The sequence below is a fragment of the Pseudonaja textilis genome, chromosome 2 (assembly GCF_049901715.1).
Source record: "Pseudonaja textilis isolate UNSWEBS1 chromosome 2, rPseTex1.2, whole genome shotgun sequence".
Classification (NCBI taxonomy): Eukaryota; Metazoa; Chordata; class Lepidosauria; order Squamata; family Elapidae; genus Pseudonaja; species Pseudonaja textilis.
In genome coordinates this window covers 71,707,819-71,727,116 of record NC_141991.1, presented here as the reverse complement: position 1 = coordinate 71,727,116, position 19,298 = coordinate 71,707,819, and the positions used below count along the sequence as shown (strand labels likewise).

At 38.4% G+C, this 19,298-nt stretch overlaps 2 protein-coding genes across 2 annotated transcripts in view; one reads left to right on the top strand and one right to left on the bottom strand.

Annotated features, from left to right (window-relative positions):
* LOC148126908 (uncharacterized) overlaps window positions 1-19,298 on the top strand; it is a 262,825-nt gene that overhangs the window by 83,258 nt on the left and 160,269 nt on the right. The window lies entirely within an intron of this gene.
* GLRA1 (glycine receptor alpha 1) overlaps window positions 1-19,298 on the bottom strand; it is a 51,788-nt gene that overhangs the window by 19,601 nt on the left and 12,889 nt on the right. The window contains exon 3 of the mRNA XM_026696139.2: window positions 12,946-13,013. Coding sequence (XP_026551924.2) covers window positions 12,946-13,013 — 68 coding nt within the window. The remainder of the gene's footprint in view (window positions 1-12,945; window positions 13,014-19,298) is intronic.

The following is a 19,298-nucleotide window of genomic DNA, read 5'->3' as shown; positions in this document are numbered from 1 at the left end:
CTACTTATGTTTATAAAGATGTTAAATGAAGCATCAGCAATCTGTGTTTATTTTTCTGGCGCTGAATTATTTCTGCAAAACTCTCAATATATGGGCAAGCACTGAGCTGTCCCATGCTTTGACAAAACTAAATTCTTCTCCTCCCAGCCAGGAGACCCTTTCTCAAAGCAGAAATGTCTCTGCTTTGCCTGAAATGAACAAATCTTTCCTCCCAAAAGTGACATTGAAAATTCTGACCCCCTCCTACACTTGTACCAAACTCAACTGGGGTCTATTTTCATGTTGGAGTTTTTCCAATTCTATTTGAAGCTGCTGCTAATCCTGACTTTTTGACTGAGTCCTCCCTCATTCTCTCTTCCACTTCTTCTTGTGAATCCCCTCTGGTGCATAAATACAGGGCAATCCAGTTCAGAGACACTGATTTGGTCAATACTATCCATCCATTTGATTAACTCACTGTTAAGAATCATTTTAGACATGATTGCTGTTTGGAAGAAGACAAGCCCATAGCCTTAAATTTTGGGAAGCTGCCTACTATAAATAAACAATATATTCTGATTAACCATGAGTCTTTGTGTTTCAGAAGAGGTCTTTTCCAGTTTTTAAAAATGACAACAACAATAAGTAGAGGTTTCAGCAGAAGACAGTATATGTAGCTCCATATGGTTTATGAAACCAATGTTTTAACTGGGAAACAGAGAGAATCCTAGTCCAAATGAAAACCAAAAACACTAGGGAATTCCTGGAAACTTGCAATCAGACAAATCAGCCATCAAATAGATACACAGAAATAAACCACATTTGCAAACCAATAAAAATAAATAATTTTTAGAAATGCTAAAAAGGAAACAAAGGATCAAATTCCACTCTCTCCCACAAATAAGTGAGGAGTGGACTTACATCAGACAATCAAGCAGAAAACAATGCTATATTCAAGGAATTATCAAGAACATATCCATCAACGCTGGTAGGGCAAGCTACTCTGTACAGACAGGGAGATGTAGGAGGCTGAGCCCGAGGGTACAGTCAAACACATTATTAGTTTGGAGTCTCTAGGCCCATGAAAAAAAAACTTAAGCCCAGCCCTCTTTGAAGTCTATTGACTCTTATCTGGCACTAATTTGCCTTGACTATTAGTAGTTCAGATTCTTGTGTATAGGTAGCATGAAATAAATTTGTAGTACTTTTGCACTCTATCCTGATTCCTGATTCCTTGCATCTGACAGGTGCAAACCCCACAGACCTAGTCAGAAAATTAAATATCTGCAAGCAAACAATCAAGGTCAGAGAGCACCAAGTAGTGGTATCAAAAACTCTGTGTACGAAATTCTTCATATAAAACCTACGTATTGCCTCTAAATCACTTTTTCTCTCTGAGGATGTACAAGCAGAACTTTAACCTACATCATATCTATAATTCAGAGGTAATATGTGTCTGAATGTTGAATGCTGGATTTTATATTCTCAAAAGAATTTGGGTGGGTCAATGCGTGGAACCAATATGTTGCATTTGTAGAAGCATTTAGACACAGCTTGTCATGGCCTCTGTGGATGAGCTCCTGTCCAAGATTTTAAAAAAATGGGGACTCCCATGTTTCCATGTGTGATGTCTGGCAGCTGAACATGATCCAGATATTGAACCACATGAGAATCTGTTAGAAAAGATCTTTTAGGAACAGAAAGTCTTGCCCTGGAATATTAGTTCCAAATTACCTCTAGTGAAGTTTGGCTGGAGATTTTGATTGGAGATTTTGATGGTATGTGCAAAACAACACACCTGGGTACAAATGTGTGAATGCTTTGGTATATTACTGCCTGCAAATTGTTACTCTGTTTGCCTGGATTTGATTTGTGGCTGGCTATACTTTGTGTTTGTAGGCTGAACTTAATTACCAGCAGCATAGCTTCCTGCATTATGCTTACTCATATTGCTTTTTCTGGTTGTCAGTTGAACAGCTACTGCGGCCATCTACGTATGTCTCCTCTCTACCTATCTCTTTGTTTGCCAGTATAATCTAGATCCAAGCCTAATTTAGCTGTTTAAAGTAACAAATCGAGGCAAATTGAGTGACATTTGGATGACACAAGAGTCATAACTTCTGCTTAGTCACAAAGATGCCTGATAAGCCCATCTGGTCATCCCCCTTTGTTCCATGGCAATGCCTCCCTAATGACTGCCATTGGTTTGTTTCAGAGGCTACTAAATAGCTCACTAGTTTATGGGGTTCCTCCATCCAACTGCAAAACCAGACAGTGCTGCAAATTTTATAGGCTTGTTCCATAATTTAATTGGCGCTTGTCTCACCAACTCTGCCGAGAATGGTGTCTGCTGCTTAATCTCATGTCTTTACAACTCCCTTGAGCGTCTCCAAGCTAGGTGAAGCCAAAACCTTTTATCCTGGACAATGGGTGGCATCTTTGGCTTCCTTTGTCTGCCCAGGGACTCTTTTCTGCCATCTGTCCCTTTCCTCCTCGGCCTCAGAGGAGAAAAGAAGCAGGTGGTCTTTAATAAACAAAAGAAGCAATAAAATTTCACAGTTCCTTCCTTCATTTGCATTTTTGATTTTGGGTTTGAGGAATACCAGATCATAAACTATTTTCACTGCCCTTGACCAAATTAATTGTTAGGGTTAGGATGCGTGTGTTTTATTTAGTACATCTCTTCTTTGGAAGGACCTGAGACAGTGAGTCAGAACCTGATGATAAAGGAAAGATGTATACTGAAACAATGATATGTGTGCTCATTGCTAACTAATATAGAGCCTGCTGACTCTTTTCTTTGTCTTTATGTAAGTCAATGGGCCTTAGAATTACTGTCTATTTGGGAAACATTTAAGTTTAGTTTGCGGAGTACTAAATTAGATTGGGAAAAGGATCTTGTGACTGCTTAAGAAAAAGATTCTCTAAGGCAGATTTGGAAATGTATCCAAATTCTGAAAACAAGGAAAGGATGATGATGAGATTATGGGCATGAGAATTAGCTTTAGAGATTTTCAGAATCAGTTTGTTTCTCATTTGGCAGTTATCTAGTAATTGCAATAACAAGAGATACAATACTGAACAAAGATGCTTCTAATACAAACTAAGCTATGACATTTTCCCTTCAGGTTAAGCTCAGAAGTGAAATACCTGTACAGATATACAATACACAACCCTCATATATTTTAAAAAGAATGGACCCTTTTGAAGAAATGTGGATCTACATTGATACAGAAGGCATTGTACAAAGGTTCTTGTTTGTGGAAAGTATATTTGAAATGTAACTAGCAAATAATTTCATATTTAGTGTATCTGGCATTTATGATAAAGTTCAGAGGTCTCATTTCATTCTGAACAATTTTGCAGTCCTGGTGGCACTGCCTAATTTCTTCCTACTGATGGCTCCTCACCTCCAGTTGAATGGGCATGAAGAAAATTATACTCTTTGCTATTTACAAGGAGTAAGGAGTGAGTATAAACTCACATTTCCAAGTTCCAGTTGATTAGCCGTTTCTTCTTCCTAAAAGTATGATGTCTCTCAGAAAATGGTTCAATTGCTGAAGGCAGCTAATAATGTGATCAACTTTATATACAACTAATCAGTTGCAGAGGTTAGAAGTCAGTATAGAAAGATACGGGAAAACCTGGAAAAGGTAAACGGATCCTGAATCTCTGCCAACAGCAGCTACCTGAACAAATCAAATAAATGGATCTCTCACCCTCCCTTTTTTTGCTTGTGAAAATCAGTGATGGCTGCAGTCAGTGAAAATCAATGTAATTGATCTAATGGCCTGAAAACAAAATAGTATTTTGCTTATTTAATTATAATTGCTAAGATCTGGCAGGTCAGTTCTGTTCTTGTGCTGATTTCATGGGAGACATGAAATAAATGTATATTATAAAAATGATGCCAGGACACAGTGATGAACACAGGGCTGTTCCATCTAGCCAAATAAAAATGCTACCAACTGATCCTTGAGCCAGCAGAAAACTCCCTATACAAAATTTGCTGCTCACACTAATAATCCTATTCTCAGTCACTATGCTGATAAATGGTGCTGCCCTTACTTATGGTGTACAAGACATACTAAAGAGAAGAACTAGTGGATTCACCTAGCTTTGTTTTCCTCCTTTCTTATCAAACATCAACAGCTGGTGAGAAAAAATTCACCAATTACTTTTCTTAATGTGGGATAGCCTGGGGAGGTGAGTTTGGACAGATGGCTAGACTGGTCAGTTTGGTCATTTGTTTACATTTGTTGTGGAGTGTTCAAATAATTTTTGTCTCAGGGCAACTGAGGCATCTGGTTTTGGAGGACCCTACAGTCCTCTTGCACTGATGATGTTATCTAGTTGGGCAATGAAACATCTCAAGCAGAGGTGGTATTCAGCAGGTTCTGACCAGTTCTGGGGAACTGGTAGCAGAAATTTTTAGTAGTTCAGAGAACTGGCAAATACCATCTCTGAATGGCCCCGCCCCCATCTATTCTCTGCCTCCTGAGTCCCAGCTGATTGGCTGGGTTTTCTTTTGTTGCCCCACACAGGAGAACGGAGCTGGAAAGCAGATTAGTGGATGGGGAGGGAATGGGATTTTGCAGTAACCTTCCCCCAGGAGTGGGGAGGGAATGGAGCTTTTACACTATCCTACCTCTGCCATGCCCACCAAGTCACATCATGCCCACCAAGCCACACCCACAGAACCGGTAGTAAAAAAAATTGAATCCTGATCTCAAGCAAACAAGCCCACAAAGAACCCCACAGTTCAACCATGAATTATAGATATTCTCTGCTATTGGTGGAGTGTATCTCCTTGTATTCAAGGAAAAAGTTATGTTGGGATATGGAAGAAACAGCTTCTTTCTGATTAAAATATTTAAGGACAACTTAGGCTTCTTCAGGAATGGACTGTGGATCCAATTGAGGTAACATCCTGATTGAAAAAAAAGTGTTTCTGGACATGCTTATGAATTCGATATAAATGTGGAATGGCTGGTATATTGTGCTGCATTCTGAAATAACACAAGAATGGCTTGCCTGCTTTGAGAACTTAGTCTAAACGGAAGTGGGAACATATTGCTTTAAGGTGAGAAGTTAAGGAATGGAGAAGAAATAATTTAATGGGACATAACCAATAACAAACTTTCAGTTTTTTTCATGACTGTGAAATTGGGCTGTTTTTACATCTTTTTAAGCATTAAGGATCCTTTAACAGCAATCACACATAGTATGAAAAGCTATAAGGAAAGTTTGCTGCCAAATTAGGGATATACAATTTTCTTGGCAACAAAATGGAAATAATTTGCCATATTCTTTTTTTGGGTTATTTTTTTAAATTTTCCAATCTAATCTACCACTGTAGGATTTCTAGGTAGTTATCCATCCAAATATTACTTCATTCAGATTTGTTCAGACTCAGCCAAGGCTGGCTATGTGCTATTGTGAGAAAGCCCAAATGCAATTTATAAGGTGGAGATCAGAGGTGGTATTCAGCAGGTTCTGACCAGTTCTGGAGAACCAGTAGAGGAAATTTTGAGTAGTTCAGAGAACCAGCAAATACCACCCCTGACTGGAGATGTTGCAGTATCCGTCCTCTGCCACGTTCACCAAGCCATACCCACAGAACCAGTAGTAAAAACATTTAAATCCCAACGCTGGTTGAGATAGATCAGATAATTGGAAAGATAGATATACATAGAGATAGATATGAGTCCTAGGTAGATAGTCCTTAAGATTTAAGTCCTAGGTATCCTTAATAGCATGTTCTGGGGCAAATATGTAGATTTTCTTGCATGATGAAATTTAAACAATGCAATCAGGCTGCAGGAATTCCATTTTAATACGCAGCCCTGTTTGACTTGCATGTAGGCAGTAGACAATGGAAGTGGAATGGACAAGTTTTTTCTTCTCTTCTGTTCAGCAGAGGCTCTGAAGAGTTGGCCTGCAGATTATTAGAATGCATGGATATTTTTCAAGTAATTGGCTGAAAATGGAATAGCTCACAGGAGCCAAAAGAATTCTTACCAGTAGCTTGCTAGACCACCCATACACTCAAACATTGCAGAAGAAAGAACAAAATTTGGTCCTGTTTCAAATAAACTAATGAAGAGCCAGGAAAAAAGACCACTCAGCTCTTGAAATGATTGGATCAGCCAGTTCCAATGCCAAATCTAAACTGGTCCAAAATCATAATCTGGCAATACCCAGAAGCTCAATGTCTTTGCAGTTTAGTTGAAGACTGTCAGTTTCAGTTTAGCTCTGTGCTGCAGTGGAAAAAAGTCAAGAATAGATGGACACAGCTGAAGCAGGTATTCCCACCTCTTTTGTATGCATTTAACAACAAGGGCGTACACAAACAGAACTTACTGTATGCCTATGATGGATATTATTGTGCCTTAGAGTGCAAAAATTAGTGCATGGGTGGCAGAGAAACATTTTCCAAATCACTTCCTTCTTACACACCAGCTGTCTCTTTGTATTTTATATTTTCAAAAGGGATGCTACAATAATTTATGCTCTCTCACAAGTGTAGGCTTTAAAAATATAGTCAACATAGGTAGGCTACAAAAAGCTGATGATTGGGATTCTATAAGGTGGCAGGGTTTTGTAAGGCTGCCACTTACCTTTCAAGAGTTCTGTTGACTTTGGCTATCTGATGGTACGTGCCTTTCTTTAATTCAACCTATGTATTTGCAGTTGCAGTAGAAATAGAAAGCAACAATAATTTACCAGGCCTTGCAAAGAAAATGTCAATGAGGGAGACCAAAATCAAGGGATAACTTCTGATCCTAAGTTGGAATATGACATTTTTAATATCTCCTGTTTACAAAAACACCTTGTATTTGATTGTAAAATTATATGATGCCTAACTATGATTTTTCAATGAATTTATACCCAGATTCTACTTTCTTGAGTCCTCTCTTTTACCCTTTTTAGCAGCAGCATTTGTACTGCGGTTCCCTAAAGAGTTATAATATGGATGACTTTAATCTATTTAAAGAGAAGTCATCCATAATATATCCATGACTCACAAAGTCATCCATATCTACAGATCACATAAGGGCACTTCTGAATGAGGATACCAAATGTCAATGCATTGTCTTTAAAAGTTGCTTTCTATCTCCTGACTTTGAATTGGTTAAAGGTCTTTTTTATTATTTCAGACTGGATATTAGTAATTCTATGTGACTCATCGCTTTACATGTTGCATATACTGTATTCATAACTTTTTCATCCTGGCTTTCTGTTTCTAAACTTGATATAACAGATACAGCAGGATCCATAGCAGGATCCCAATATTTATCCCAAAGTTTAGAACATTTTGGTAAGGTAAAAGGGAACCAACTCTTGAGTTTATTTATTTGTTTATTTAAAACATTTATATAGCTATCTTATAACCAGCTTATAGCCAACTCTGGCCAGTCTCTGATCAAAAGTTAAAACAGCATAAAAGTCATACTAAAATTATAAAAACTACACATGTTAATAACAAAAACCTGGTGCCAAGTCAAACTTCTGATGTACAGTCACCCCATTTTATCCTAGCACTTGAGAGAAAAACCAGATCTTCAAAGTTTTATAGAAGGCTGGGAAGGTGGTGGACTGCCAAACTTCAGGTGGAAGGGTGTTCCATAGAACAAAAGGCTATTATGGAAAAAGCATACTTCCTAGTTCCCCTAAGTTGGCAATATTTAGGGAAAAAGACTAGGAGCATTCCAACCCTATCTGATTTGGTAGGACGGGTAGATGTCCTTTAGGAAAGGTGGTAACACAGATAACCTGGCCTTGTGCCCAGGGGTGGGATCCAACAGGGTTAACTACCAGTTTGGTGATTTATGAGGTTCAGTGATTTACGATGTGCTTCCCTGCATGCTGCACGTGTGCCTGTAAATCATCATCAGCCTGGTGCCTGGACAGCTGAGCAGCGCTGCGTGAGAAGCAGCCTTTGGAAAAATACTTTTTTCCTACTTTTTAAACTGTAGCTGTGCTCGCAGCTGAAGTTGAAAAAGCAGGAAATAAAAGTCAGGTAAGAGCCCGGGCGGGCCGGTGGGCAAAAACATCAGCAGACATAGAACCAGTTCTATGTCAGCTGCTCTTCAGAGCTACTGGTTCTACAGAGGTGGACAGAACCAGTAGAAATCCACCCCTGCCTGTGCCATGTAGGTCTTTAAAGGTGATGACCAGCACCTTGAATGGCACCTGGAAAGAAACTGAAGCTTGTGCAACAGAGGTATTATATGGGCAATCCTAAGGGCCCTCTTTACTATGCATTCTACACCAGTTAAAGTTTCTGGGTGATCTTCAAGGGCAGGCCCATGTAGAGCACATTGCAGCAGTCCCAATGAGAAATGACCAAGGCATGAGTGACTGTGACAAAATTGTACTCAGTGCCTACTGATTGCATGTTTCACATTGCCTTTCTCAGGGATTTTCTTTGTTAAAACTCCCCAAACTATCCTAGAGCTTTGAGATCCCTCATAATCTCTTATTAATGTATTATCCAAGTTCTACCATGCTTGCCTTATTGCTACTTGTACTAGTCATCAACAGGTAAGCATGCCACCTTGACCTTGGAAACTTCCTCTTTAGGCATTCTAGGGGGAGAGCCATGTTGATGTACAGTAGCCAAAATCCAGAAGGTGTCCAGGAGCGTTATTTCTGACGAACAAATTTTATTAAATTAAAATATCATTAAAAGTTTTTTATTACAAGAATTAAGTTTTACAAAGCTTATGGTTTTATTAGCCAAAAAAAAAAAAGTGCTACCAGGCTCCTTCCCATAATTTGGCTGTTCCATCCAAAAAGGCTGCTCATTTGTGTTCTGCCCACATTTCAGAATACTCCTCTAAATAACATTTAATTAAACCAGAGAATTCACTGCCATTAGATGATGGTTGTTTTAGAAGAAGACTGACCAAAATTCATAATGGACCAGGTTATCAATATTATTGTTTGCATGATTGTATAGCACCATGCATCAACTGCTTGGAACAAGAGGGCAATCATCTTACTATCTGTGCTTGCAAGATTTCTGAAATGTGTATGATGCCAAATGCTAGACCAGTAGTCTAAATGACTTTTATAATGGTTTGATTGTGGTCTGTCTGCAATGTTGGATCTCAATTGGTAGCTTTACATGCAGAGTCCTCCCTGATAAGAACTGACATTGTCTTGCACAGCTTTCATGGTATAGGACAAATTGGGCATTCATTACATGTGCACCATTGAGCAATGAAGCTACTTGGCCTCACTTATGGTAACAGCTTGCATCGCTGACAGCCAGGCACTCAACAATCACAAAGGATGGATTTCAGTTGTCTTTCCCTGCACTGCATTAGTGAAGATAAGAGTTCCCCTCCCTTGTAGTTGCCTTCAGCTTCCACTCAAACCACTTCTAGGTGGCGGTGAATTGACTTTTACCAATGAAAAATATCTAAATTGATTAGCCAAATCATAAAAAAGCTACCCTTAATCAAATGTAAAGGGTTTTTCCACACTTTTTTTGTGCCATACATTGGGTAGTAATAGTAAAAAAATAATAGTAATAATAAGAATTCCCATGATTCTTAAACTCACAGTTAGAACCCAAATCCTCAAAAAATACCCAATCTAAAGACTGTGATATTTGTTGGATGAATAGATAATAACAGGGGTGGGAGGGATGGCAAACTACAAGGGATAGCACTTAGCTGCCTCTTCCAAAGCATGATTTATTAGTTGAGATTCACTGCACTGCAGTGTAACAATCACCATTTAGGTAGTTAGAACAAATTATCTAGCAACTGACTAGCACCAAATATCTAGATATTGGTCCCTAAGAACATTTTGTTTATTATTTATATATCATCTCACTGTTGAAGTGACTCTGAGTAGTTTACAAGTAAAACTAATACCGTGTTTCTCATAAAATAAGGCCAGGTCTTATATTTTTTTAAGTCCCGAAAAAACGGCTAGGCCATCTTTTTGGGGGTGACTTAATTCCCCCCCTTGCATCCTCATCTAGAACACCCCATGGGCAGCCTTGCCACCAGCCACTCCTAACGGGTGATCATGGCGAAGCGCAGAGAGCTCCCTACTCCCACCAAACACCTTTGCTGCAGACCCAAGACCTTTGGCACCCGGCACTGTTCCTTTCCCTTCTGCCCATTCTGCCACCACATTTGGGGTTGCCGCTTCCGTGTTTGGAGTGCTGCTGCCATTTGGAGTGCTGCCACCATTTGGAGCACTGCCTTCATGTTTGGAGCTGCCACTTCCGCATTTGGAGCTGCCACTTCCGCGTTTGGAGTGGCGGCGCCGCTCCAAATGGCGGTGGTGCTCAAAACAGCGGCAGTGCTCCAAACGTGGAAGCGGCAGCTCCAAACGTGGCAGCAGCTCCAAATGCGGAAGCGGCAGCTCCAAATGGCAGCGGTGCTCCAAACAGCGGCAGTGCTCCAAACGCGGAAGTGGCAGCTCCAAACGTGGCAGCAGCTCCAAATGTGGAAGCGGCAGCTCCAAATGGCAGCGGTGCTCCAAACAGCAATGGTGCTCCAAACGTGAAAGTGGCAGCTCCAAACGCAGTGGTGGCATGGGCAGAAGGGAAATTAACAGCAGCAGGCACTGAAGGTCTTGGGTCTGCAGCAAAGGTGCTTGGCAGGAGTAGGAAGCTCTCCGCGCTCTGCCATGATCGCTCATTAGGAGCAGTTGGTGGCGAGGAATTGCTGCCCACGGGGCGCTCCTAACGGCAAGTCCCCCTGCCCTTCCCCCCATTTCACATGTTTTAAAATAGGCCTAAATTTGGGGGAGGGGCTTAATTTCATTTTATGCCTAGAAAACATGCTGGTTCTTCCTATTGGGGGAGGTCGTATTGTTGGAGAAACACGGTAAAATCTGCATAAAAGTCTAAACAAAAATAAGTAAGTTAAAAAGACAAAGAGAGCACCTTCAAGCCTGGTAACCTGGGTCCATGCTGTGAAGAGCTTTCAAGGTCATAACCAATATTGTACCCAATGCAGCTTGAACAGTAGAGGTGTTTTGTGCGTATTCCTAGTGGCACCCCAAACTGTCTCTGCTGCTGCATTTTGCACCACCTGCAGCTTCCAGATGCTTTTCAATGACAGCTCCATGTAGAATGCATTGCAGTAATCCATTTGATACAAAGAATAAGAAATGTGTGTTGATACAATACTACGTTAAGATCGTTAAGGTACCTTTGCTGCTCAAAACCATTCCATATACATCTCCCTCCTTTAAAAACTGAATAAATATATAGATAGATGCATAAAGTCCAACTCCTTTCTTTGTTGCTGATTTTGTGAGTTGTACCATTGGAATCCTCATCCTCAAAAATTCTATGCATCTTCTGTGTAATTTGCCCTCTTATCCTCCCTAATGTTTGAGGAATATTGATCTGCTTGCCAGAATTCTTTATTGTATCTCCTGATAATCTCTCCTGCATTTATAGTCTTTGTGCTCTATCCAGCATTTATTATCCCCTTTTGTAATGGTGAACTCCTTAGACCTTTACATGGTAATGTAATAATACCTACCACTTTGTGTGCTGCAAATAGATGGTATCAAGCATCCTTAAATGTCAACTTTAATGTCTTATGTGTGAGCTAAAATTCTCAACGCTGGTATTTTAATAATCTTTCCAAATAAAAAAGGAAATTATAATAACTGTGTAAATTTCAACCCAAGAGGATAAGTATTTGTACAGTGGTCCCTAAACTAAAGTAGAGACATCAAACTATGTTGGCTATTTCTGCTCAGAAATCTGGTTCTTTGTTTTTCTACAAAAATGACCTGATAATGCAATTTTCCACTTCAAAATAAGCCTTTCAGAATACTAAAATAGTTCAACGTGGCTTCTTATTTCCATGACTAAAATGAATAATTCCTTAACAAAAAGTTGTGTTTCAGTTAAAAACAAATCTTAAAGTGTGTGTGTGTGTGTGTGTGGAAATTCCTTCTAAAAATTAATAATATCAGCTTCATGATCCGATGACTTAAATACTTTGTTTTCTGCCTTCCTTTTATACTTAAATAATGGGGTCATGGAATTTTATGTGCCACACCCAAATTGGTGCATAATGCTAATATATTAAGCATATGAACCATTACAATCATGTCCCTGTGCCAAGCTGAAATAATGACACAGAATGTTATCATCAGGCAGTACGTACTTGATATACAGGTAGTCCTCGAGTTACAACAGTTCATTTAGTGACACATGATTGTTTTTCACATGACCATTGCAGTATCTCCATAGTCACATGATCAAACTTTGGATGCTTGTCAACCTACTCATATTTATGATGGCTGCAGTGTCCAAGGATCATATGATCACTTTTACAATGCTCTAATGAGCAAAGTCAATGGGGAAGCCAGATTCACTTAAACTGTGTTACTAACTCAACAACTGCAGTGATTCATTTAATAACTGTGGCAAGAAAGGTCATAAAATGGGGAAAAATTCTCTTAACAAACGTTTTGATTAGTAACAGAAATGTTGGGCTCAGTTGTCATCGTAAGTCAAAGATTACCTGTACTGTAGTATATAGTGTAAAGAACATGGATTAGCTGTGTTTGTATTACTTTGCACGCACCCTCAGGACACTGAATCTGTAGCATTTTTTGAAGTTGGAGTTTTCCACTTTTGCCTGGTTAGAGAACCAGATTATAGGACATGACTATAAATAAATGGTTTTTTAATGCTAATCTGCGAAATAAACCATAGATTCTGAAGCAACCCAGAAATCAATTTCATCTGCTGCTGAGTGGAGAAGTTGATTCCCTCTACTTTCAGTTAAAAATGTTGGCCTCATCCTGTCAGTAAAAATACAAGCAGCTTGAGATTCATTGCTGACCAAAGGGGGAAAAAAAATAAAAGATTGGAACAGGGAATCAGTAACACATTTTAAGGGTATAATAAGTTAAATGTCAGTGTTCACTTGGGAAGTTTGTAGAGATGACATGCTTCATTCTACTCACCATTGTTGTTTCTGCAATAGATCCAAAGCTGTTGATGAAAATATTGCAGCTCACATTCACTGGTGGACCTGTAAAACAAATAAAGGCTGATAGTATCTCTTGGGTATCAATCCATCAAAGAACAGTGGACTATTACAGTTGAATTAAAGCACAGTTGACAAGTACAGTTGTCTCTTACTGAATCCATTGCCCCAGTATAAGTTACAATGGTAATAAATCTTTCATTTGGTAACATTCTTCTATTTCCTCATACCAGATCAGTTTTGTACTTTGTGAAGACTTTTTCTAATGCCTTCCAACCAATTTGTTACAATGCATGGAAGATGAGGATCACTGTGTCTCTGCTTCTCTTTTGGCATCACCAGCAGCTGTTTATATATAAAGTCTACTTATAGACTTTATATATACTTTATATACTATAGTGCACCCAAACCAAGTGTATGGAGATTTGGCATAAGAACCACAGTGTAACTATATGTTTTATTATACACTTAGTTTATGTAGTTGGAAGTTGCTACAGTATAAAGAAAAGCTAGATTGTGAGGAAGGCAGATGTGATTTTAATTTGACAGAAGCAGCAATATATTAATTATGTAGAAAGAATATTAACTCTGGCTCATAGATTCATAGAGTTTTAGAGTTGGACATACCTTACAGATCATCTAGTCCAGTGGAACATCTGCTAAGGCATTTTGGAGAAATGGACCTCTATTTGAAGACCTCCAATGTAACAGAACATATAATGAGTTCTACTGGTTGGCAGTTCTTACTGTCAGGAATTTTCTTCTAGTATTTAAACTTAGTTAAAATTAAATGAAGTTGCTGGCATTTTCCTCCTTGGCCCCACTTGCTAATTCCATTGTTCCCACCTAACTTTTGGAGACATGATTCTAGCATGCCATTTAAGACTAAGGGAGATCCTTAAGTAGAAGTAGTTATGCACAGAAGGCTTTATATGACGCAGAATTATTTTTCTTATGTTGCCATTCTTGCCATTCTTTCTTATATATTTAATCAATCTGATTAGGATTATTTTGATCCAACAGGATATAGGAAGCACGTTGTACTGATTCGCATCTTCCTTCCTATTCAGTGATCTTTGTTTCTTTTTCAGACTAACTTTCGTTGGGAACAGGAAGGCTCAGTTGAGTAAATTGGGGCCCCTTTCTCCAGAGCAACATTATTTAAATCCTTTCAGCTCCTTGACTTTAGATCGCAAAAACCTGGTGGACAAAGGGATTCAGAAAACCCCATGTGTCCTTTCCAATAAAAGACTAACAAAGGGCATCCAAGCTGGGAAGCAGCTGAAGAGGTCCCAAGAGGAAATGACAATTCGGGTCAGAAGTTTCAATGTCTGGTAACCGAAATGATCAGAAAAGGGCCACGCGCTTGATTTCCTTTTGGTTTTAGTATCTGTTATTTCTTGGCTGTCTACCTTGGAAAGATGACAGAATTAAACAAGCCAGCAAGCCTAGCCCAAATATAAATAAATCTTTGCAAATAGCAGTGGCAGGCTGCAACGTTCAGTAAGGATAATGTATCAATCTATATTCAGGACCAGGATACGGCTGACTGAACATGAAGGGGAAAAGGGTGAGCACAGATCTGTCTGGCTTCAAAGGGCTTGCCAGGAAACAGTTCCAGCTGATTGTCTAGGTTCCTTGAGGATTCCTTGATAGAATCGAAGGGTCGGTTCACACCTACAGGCCAGTCAGTGGAGTTCTGTATATTTTATTGCTGGGTATTTGAATTCCCCATGACCACATGGGTCCTGAAGAATAATGTTTATCTAATGCCAAACTAGAAAAGGCTCTGACCAGGCTTGTTTTTTAAGGAGTAATTCTAAGAGAATGCTAGTTTGGGAGGAAATCCCAGCAACATTAAGTTTAATTTTGGTTCAAATTAAGAGTGTGAAGTGCTCCTTATTTGTTATAGAATCTCATTTTAATCATCTCCTTTTAATGACCCCATAATCCCTTGCAGGGTGTAGTCTGGGCAACTGAATGGAACTAAATGTTTACTGGCCGGATGCCCTTCCTCTCACCAATTCGGAGTTATATTCAGCAGATATATTCTCATTGTGGCCCAAGAGAAATATCTGCCTCTACCTAGGCTCGAACTTACATCCTCCTGATTGTGAGGTGAGAGCTGCTCCTCTAGGCCACCGCACCATTCAATCTCATTTTGATATGGTTGGGAAAACTTGGACACTCGTGGATTTTTTTTTTTATTAACATCCAAAGGCACTTCCAAATCTGTGCCTCAAAAATGAAAAGACGGTTAATTAATCATGCAATTAACCCCCCTCACTTTTTTAGATGCATCATGCATGCTTGTAAAAAGTTGACAGGTCTTGATCACATGGTCTTGATCACAGCCTTGATGTCCTGGCTGTAGAAATATGAGGTGTGACTTCTAACACTTTCTTTGGATTTAGAATCCGATTGTATGATATCTTGTATCCACAATGTATGTGTAGATGAAGGGGCAGACTAATGCATAGAAAAAAAAGCCTATATGATTCTTTGGTTAGGAAAATGGGCAGCATATAAAGCAAGCCAGTAAACAAACAAACAATAAATAATAAATAAGAATAGGCATCAGTATCACCATTAATAGAAGACCAAGAAAGAGAAGATGAAGATGATGAAGAAGAGGAAGACAAGGAGGAACAGAAGAGAAGGAGGAGGAGAACAAGAAAGAGAAGAACATTATTATTATTAAATTATCTGCTTTGCAGTCAACTACAGTATTTAAAAATGTAAGAAACAATAGAAATGCAGAGGAGCTGAGGCAAACGGCATGAGAAAAAGTTTGTCATTTTTTAAAAGTACACTTTTCTGTGGTTGTCTGTAATAAAAGACAAAGAAGGAGAGAGGTTATCGATGCTAGAGGCTAGAGGCTGGAAATATTATACCAGCTAGAGGTCCAAAGGGTGATTCTACCCAAGGGACTTTAATTGAACTAATGTTAGACTCCCAGAATGTTTTGAAACTCTGGTGAATGCTTTAGAAATGAGAGAAGATTCAAACTTACATTTTGTAACAATATATTTAGAAAAATTTAATAGATGCAAAGGTGTATTTAAAATCAAGCAGAGAGTAATGGATGTTAATTCTACAGCAATCCTCAAGCACTTGCCAATCAAATAAAGAAACTGTGTGAAAACTACTTATTGTAAAGCCATATTCAAGAAAGGACCACACAACAACACAGTTAGGCAACAGAATGATAAAGCAGGCCGACAGGAACATTATCTTGATACAGAGGAGATTTCCAGAACTAACAAAAAATCATTATAAAAGAATCTGCACTAATTTGGTGAAACCAGTAATTTAATTAAGGAAGGGGAGAGATTCAATTGGGCATGGATTACAAAGCTTCCATTTATCCAGCAGATGGAAGACAAATCTGTTTTAAAGGCAAAGATTCTCTGTGACTACAGGGACATGAGAAAGAGAGGAGAATTGAACAATAGTTTATTTGAATGAGAAGGCTAAAACTGTAAAATAGCTACATAAGAAGAATTTGTGGTATAGGGTCTGGGTAATAAAGATTGGATTCTAGTATCTCAATCTGAGCCAGAGATCCTGGTGAGATAAATGTATATTATGTATTAAAGGAGGAAAAAAACCAATTCTATTTTGGACTCTCTAGAGAGTTTGTCTTTATGATGATATTGCTCAATCCATAACAATTAATCAACAAATATCTATTGAACTTTATTATTAATTTATATATATATATATATATATATATATATATATATATATATATATATATATCACACACATACACACACACACAATTGGTGTATTGATTCACAAATTTCTTCTTCACATTTCTTCTTCACTATCCAATAAGATTCCTTGTTTCAGTATGTCTAGGATGTATTTGCTCCTTTCCAATCCTGTAGCATCTATTTGACATCTTTCTTCACTCAACAAATGAGAAGTAACTTGCGCAGTGAATAAATCAGATAAATTAAAGCATAGTAGCATGCTTATTTTGTGGTCCTGAGAATGGTAAACTGACCACTGCCCCATCCACCAGCAGTCCATTTGGCCAGATCCTTTCTCTGAAGGCTTAGGAAAGACAACATCTGGATCATGGGATGTTAAATTGGAAGACATAAAGGCCTGCGCTGGTAAGTTGCTTAGGCAATTTGAGGATAACATTGATTCTACTCAGTGTGACTTTGATGCTATTGATTTAGATTCCCCAGTAGCAACAGATGCATATAACCAGACAAAGACAACTCTTTCCAGCATTACATTTTGAATCCAATAAATTTGGGCCGCTCTTAAGACCCAAGTCTTAGTCCAAGACTATATGGGTAAAAAGTGAAAACATATGCACAAAGCATAATTTCAGATCATATGAGTTTGATATAATTATTACGTACAGCATTCTCTTTTCTCTGTTTTATTGTCATGCATATCACCCCACATCACGTTCTTGTCCAATTAAGCTACACTAATGAACTAATACCACATTGTTCAAGAAAGCTTTGACAATGGTATAGTGTTCATTTCAGCTACAGGCTAGAAGGCTTTGTATTTAACATAGCTAATGATTTTCTTTAAAAGGTTCTGAGATCCTGTAGGTCTGAACAAGAACTAGTATGTCTCATTGCTTTTGTTTGGCAAGACAGTAAATACACTTCACTTCATGCTTCAGTGTTTTTATTAAGTACAGCTATTTGGAAGTGATAGTCTCTGTATACAAAGAGTCGCATCAGTTATAATAAAGGAAGTTTTGTTCTTTTCCCCAATACTGATATAAATTCTATTCACTGATTTTGAATTGCCAGTTGAACTTCTTCTACTATCATGTCAAATAAGGGAAAGAAGTAATATGTGGCCCCAACCTTGAAGTCCTTTTTGCTATGTTCCTGTTGCAACTGACTAGAAGCTGTGAAGAACTAGAACTTTATGATTCATACATATACATCTCCATTCCAGACTGCTTTAATATTTCCTCTCATCATTGATTCTTGGCATTGTAGTTGCTATCAAATGAAGTGGTACTCTCAAAGCAGATTTTATCATTGAACAATTACTAAGACTCTTTGGATGGAACAAGAAGCCATGACAGTTTAATCTGGTAATTGAAGTGACACAGTTGGGTTAGTCAGAAAATCTCTGTCATGTACACAGCTATATCTTTGATCAAAACCAGATGTAGTTAAAAGTACATGATCATCAACTTTATTGTCATTAGATTAATAAATTGGAATTTTTTAAAAAATCTACTGCATCAATAAAGAGTACTCATGCTGGTGTTTTAGTGTGCTGATATGCCTAAATCTCTTCCCCACCAATTTTTCATTTCCCCCCCTCCTATTAAAAAATACCCCTAAAATGGGAATCAGGCAAACTAAAGCAAAGTTATCCATTTTTCTCTTGCATATGAGAACGTATGCTAAATATTAACTTTGAATAGTTACTAAACAAATAATTACAAGTTGGAAACTACCTGTACCTCCGTTATAATTAATTTAAGAGGTAAGGTAAAAAATATTACCTTAGGATTGAGGGAGGGGAAAGTTGTGGAAGAAATAAAATTTGGAAAGTCAGAGATAAAAAGTGGAGAAAAAGGACAAGGAAGAAGCAGAGAAAAGAGAGTAGAAATGGAGATAGGGGCGAAAAAAGGAAAAGTAACAATGGAAAACTGCATCACAGAGAGAGATTTGCAGACTGGAACTGATAGTAAGGTGGGGACTGAATGGAACAAGGCTTGAGAGAGACAGGAAATAGGAAGGAGAATGTGAAGGTTAATGAGATGGAAGGATGTTTCTCCCTCTTTCTCTAATGTGTAGTTCCTATGCAATGTAAACTATGTTTCCAATAGAAAAGAATTTCTCCAGCTCAGGGTTGAACTGTGGAGTACCTGATGGTCCTTGAGCTTGGTTGTTTGTTTGCAGATATTTAATTACTAAACTAAATAACACGATGGTGTTATCTAGCTGAGTAATGAAATGTCTGCAAGCAAACAACCAAGCTCAGAGAGCACCAAGGATTCCAAATTGTGTGTCCTCCTTCCTTCATCTCTTCATGTACAACACAGCACATTTTCAATATTTCTCATATATCCAGATAGAGACGTATAACACAGGGGATACACAGACTATAGCCATACTTTTATTTGCATGTATAAGAGGTATGCTGTAGAGGAGAATAGAAATAGTTTGGGGGACCAGTTTTTTTTTTTTTGTAGTCCCTTAGTTTCTTTTGTCTAGCAAGAGGAGTGGGGAGAAAAAATACCCAAGTACAAAGAATACCACTTAAGCTAACTTAGTTAAAAAGGAGAGTTTGCAATGGCAAAATAAGAGATCATGGGGTACCAGAACT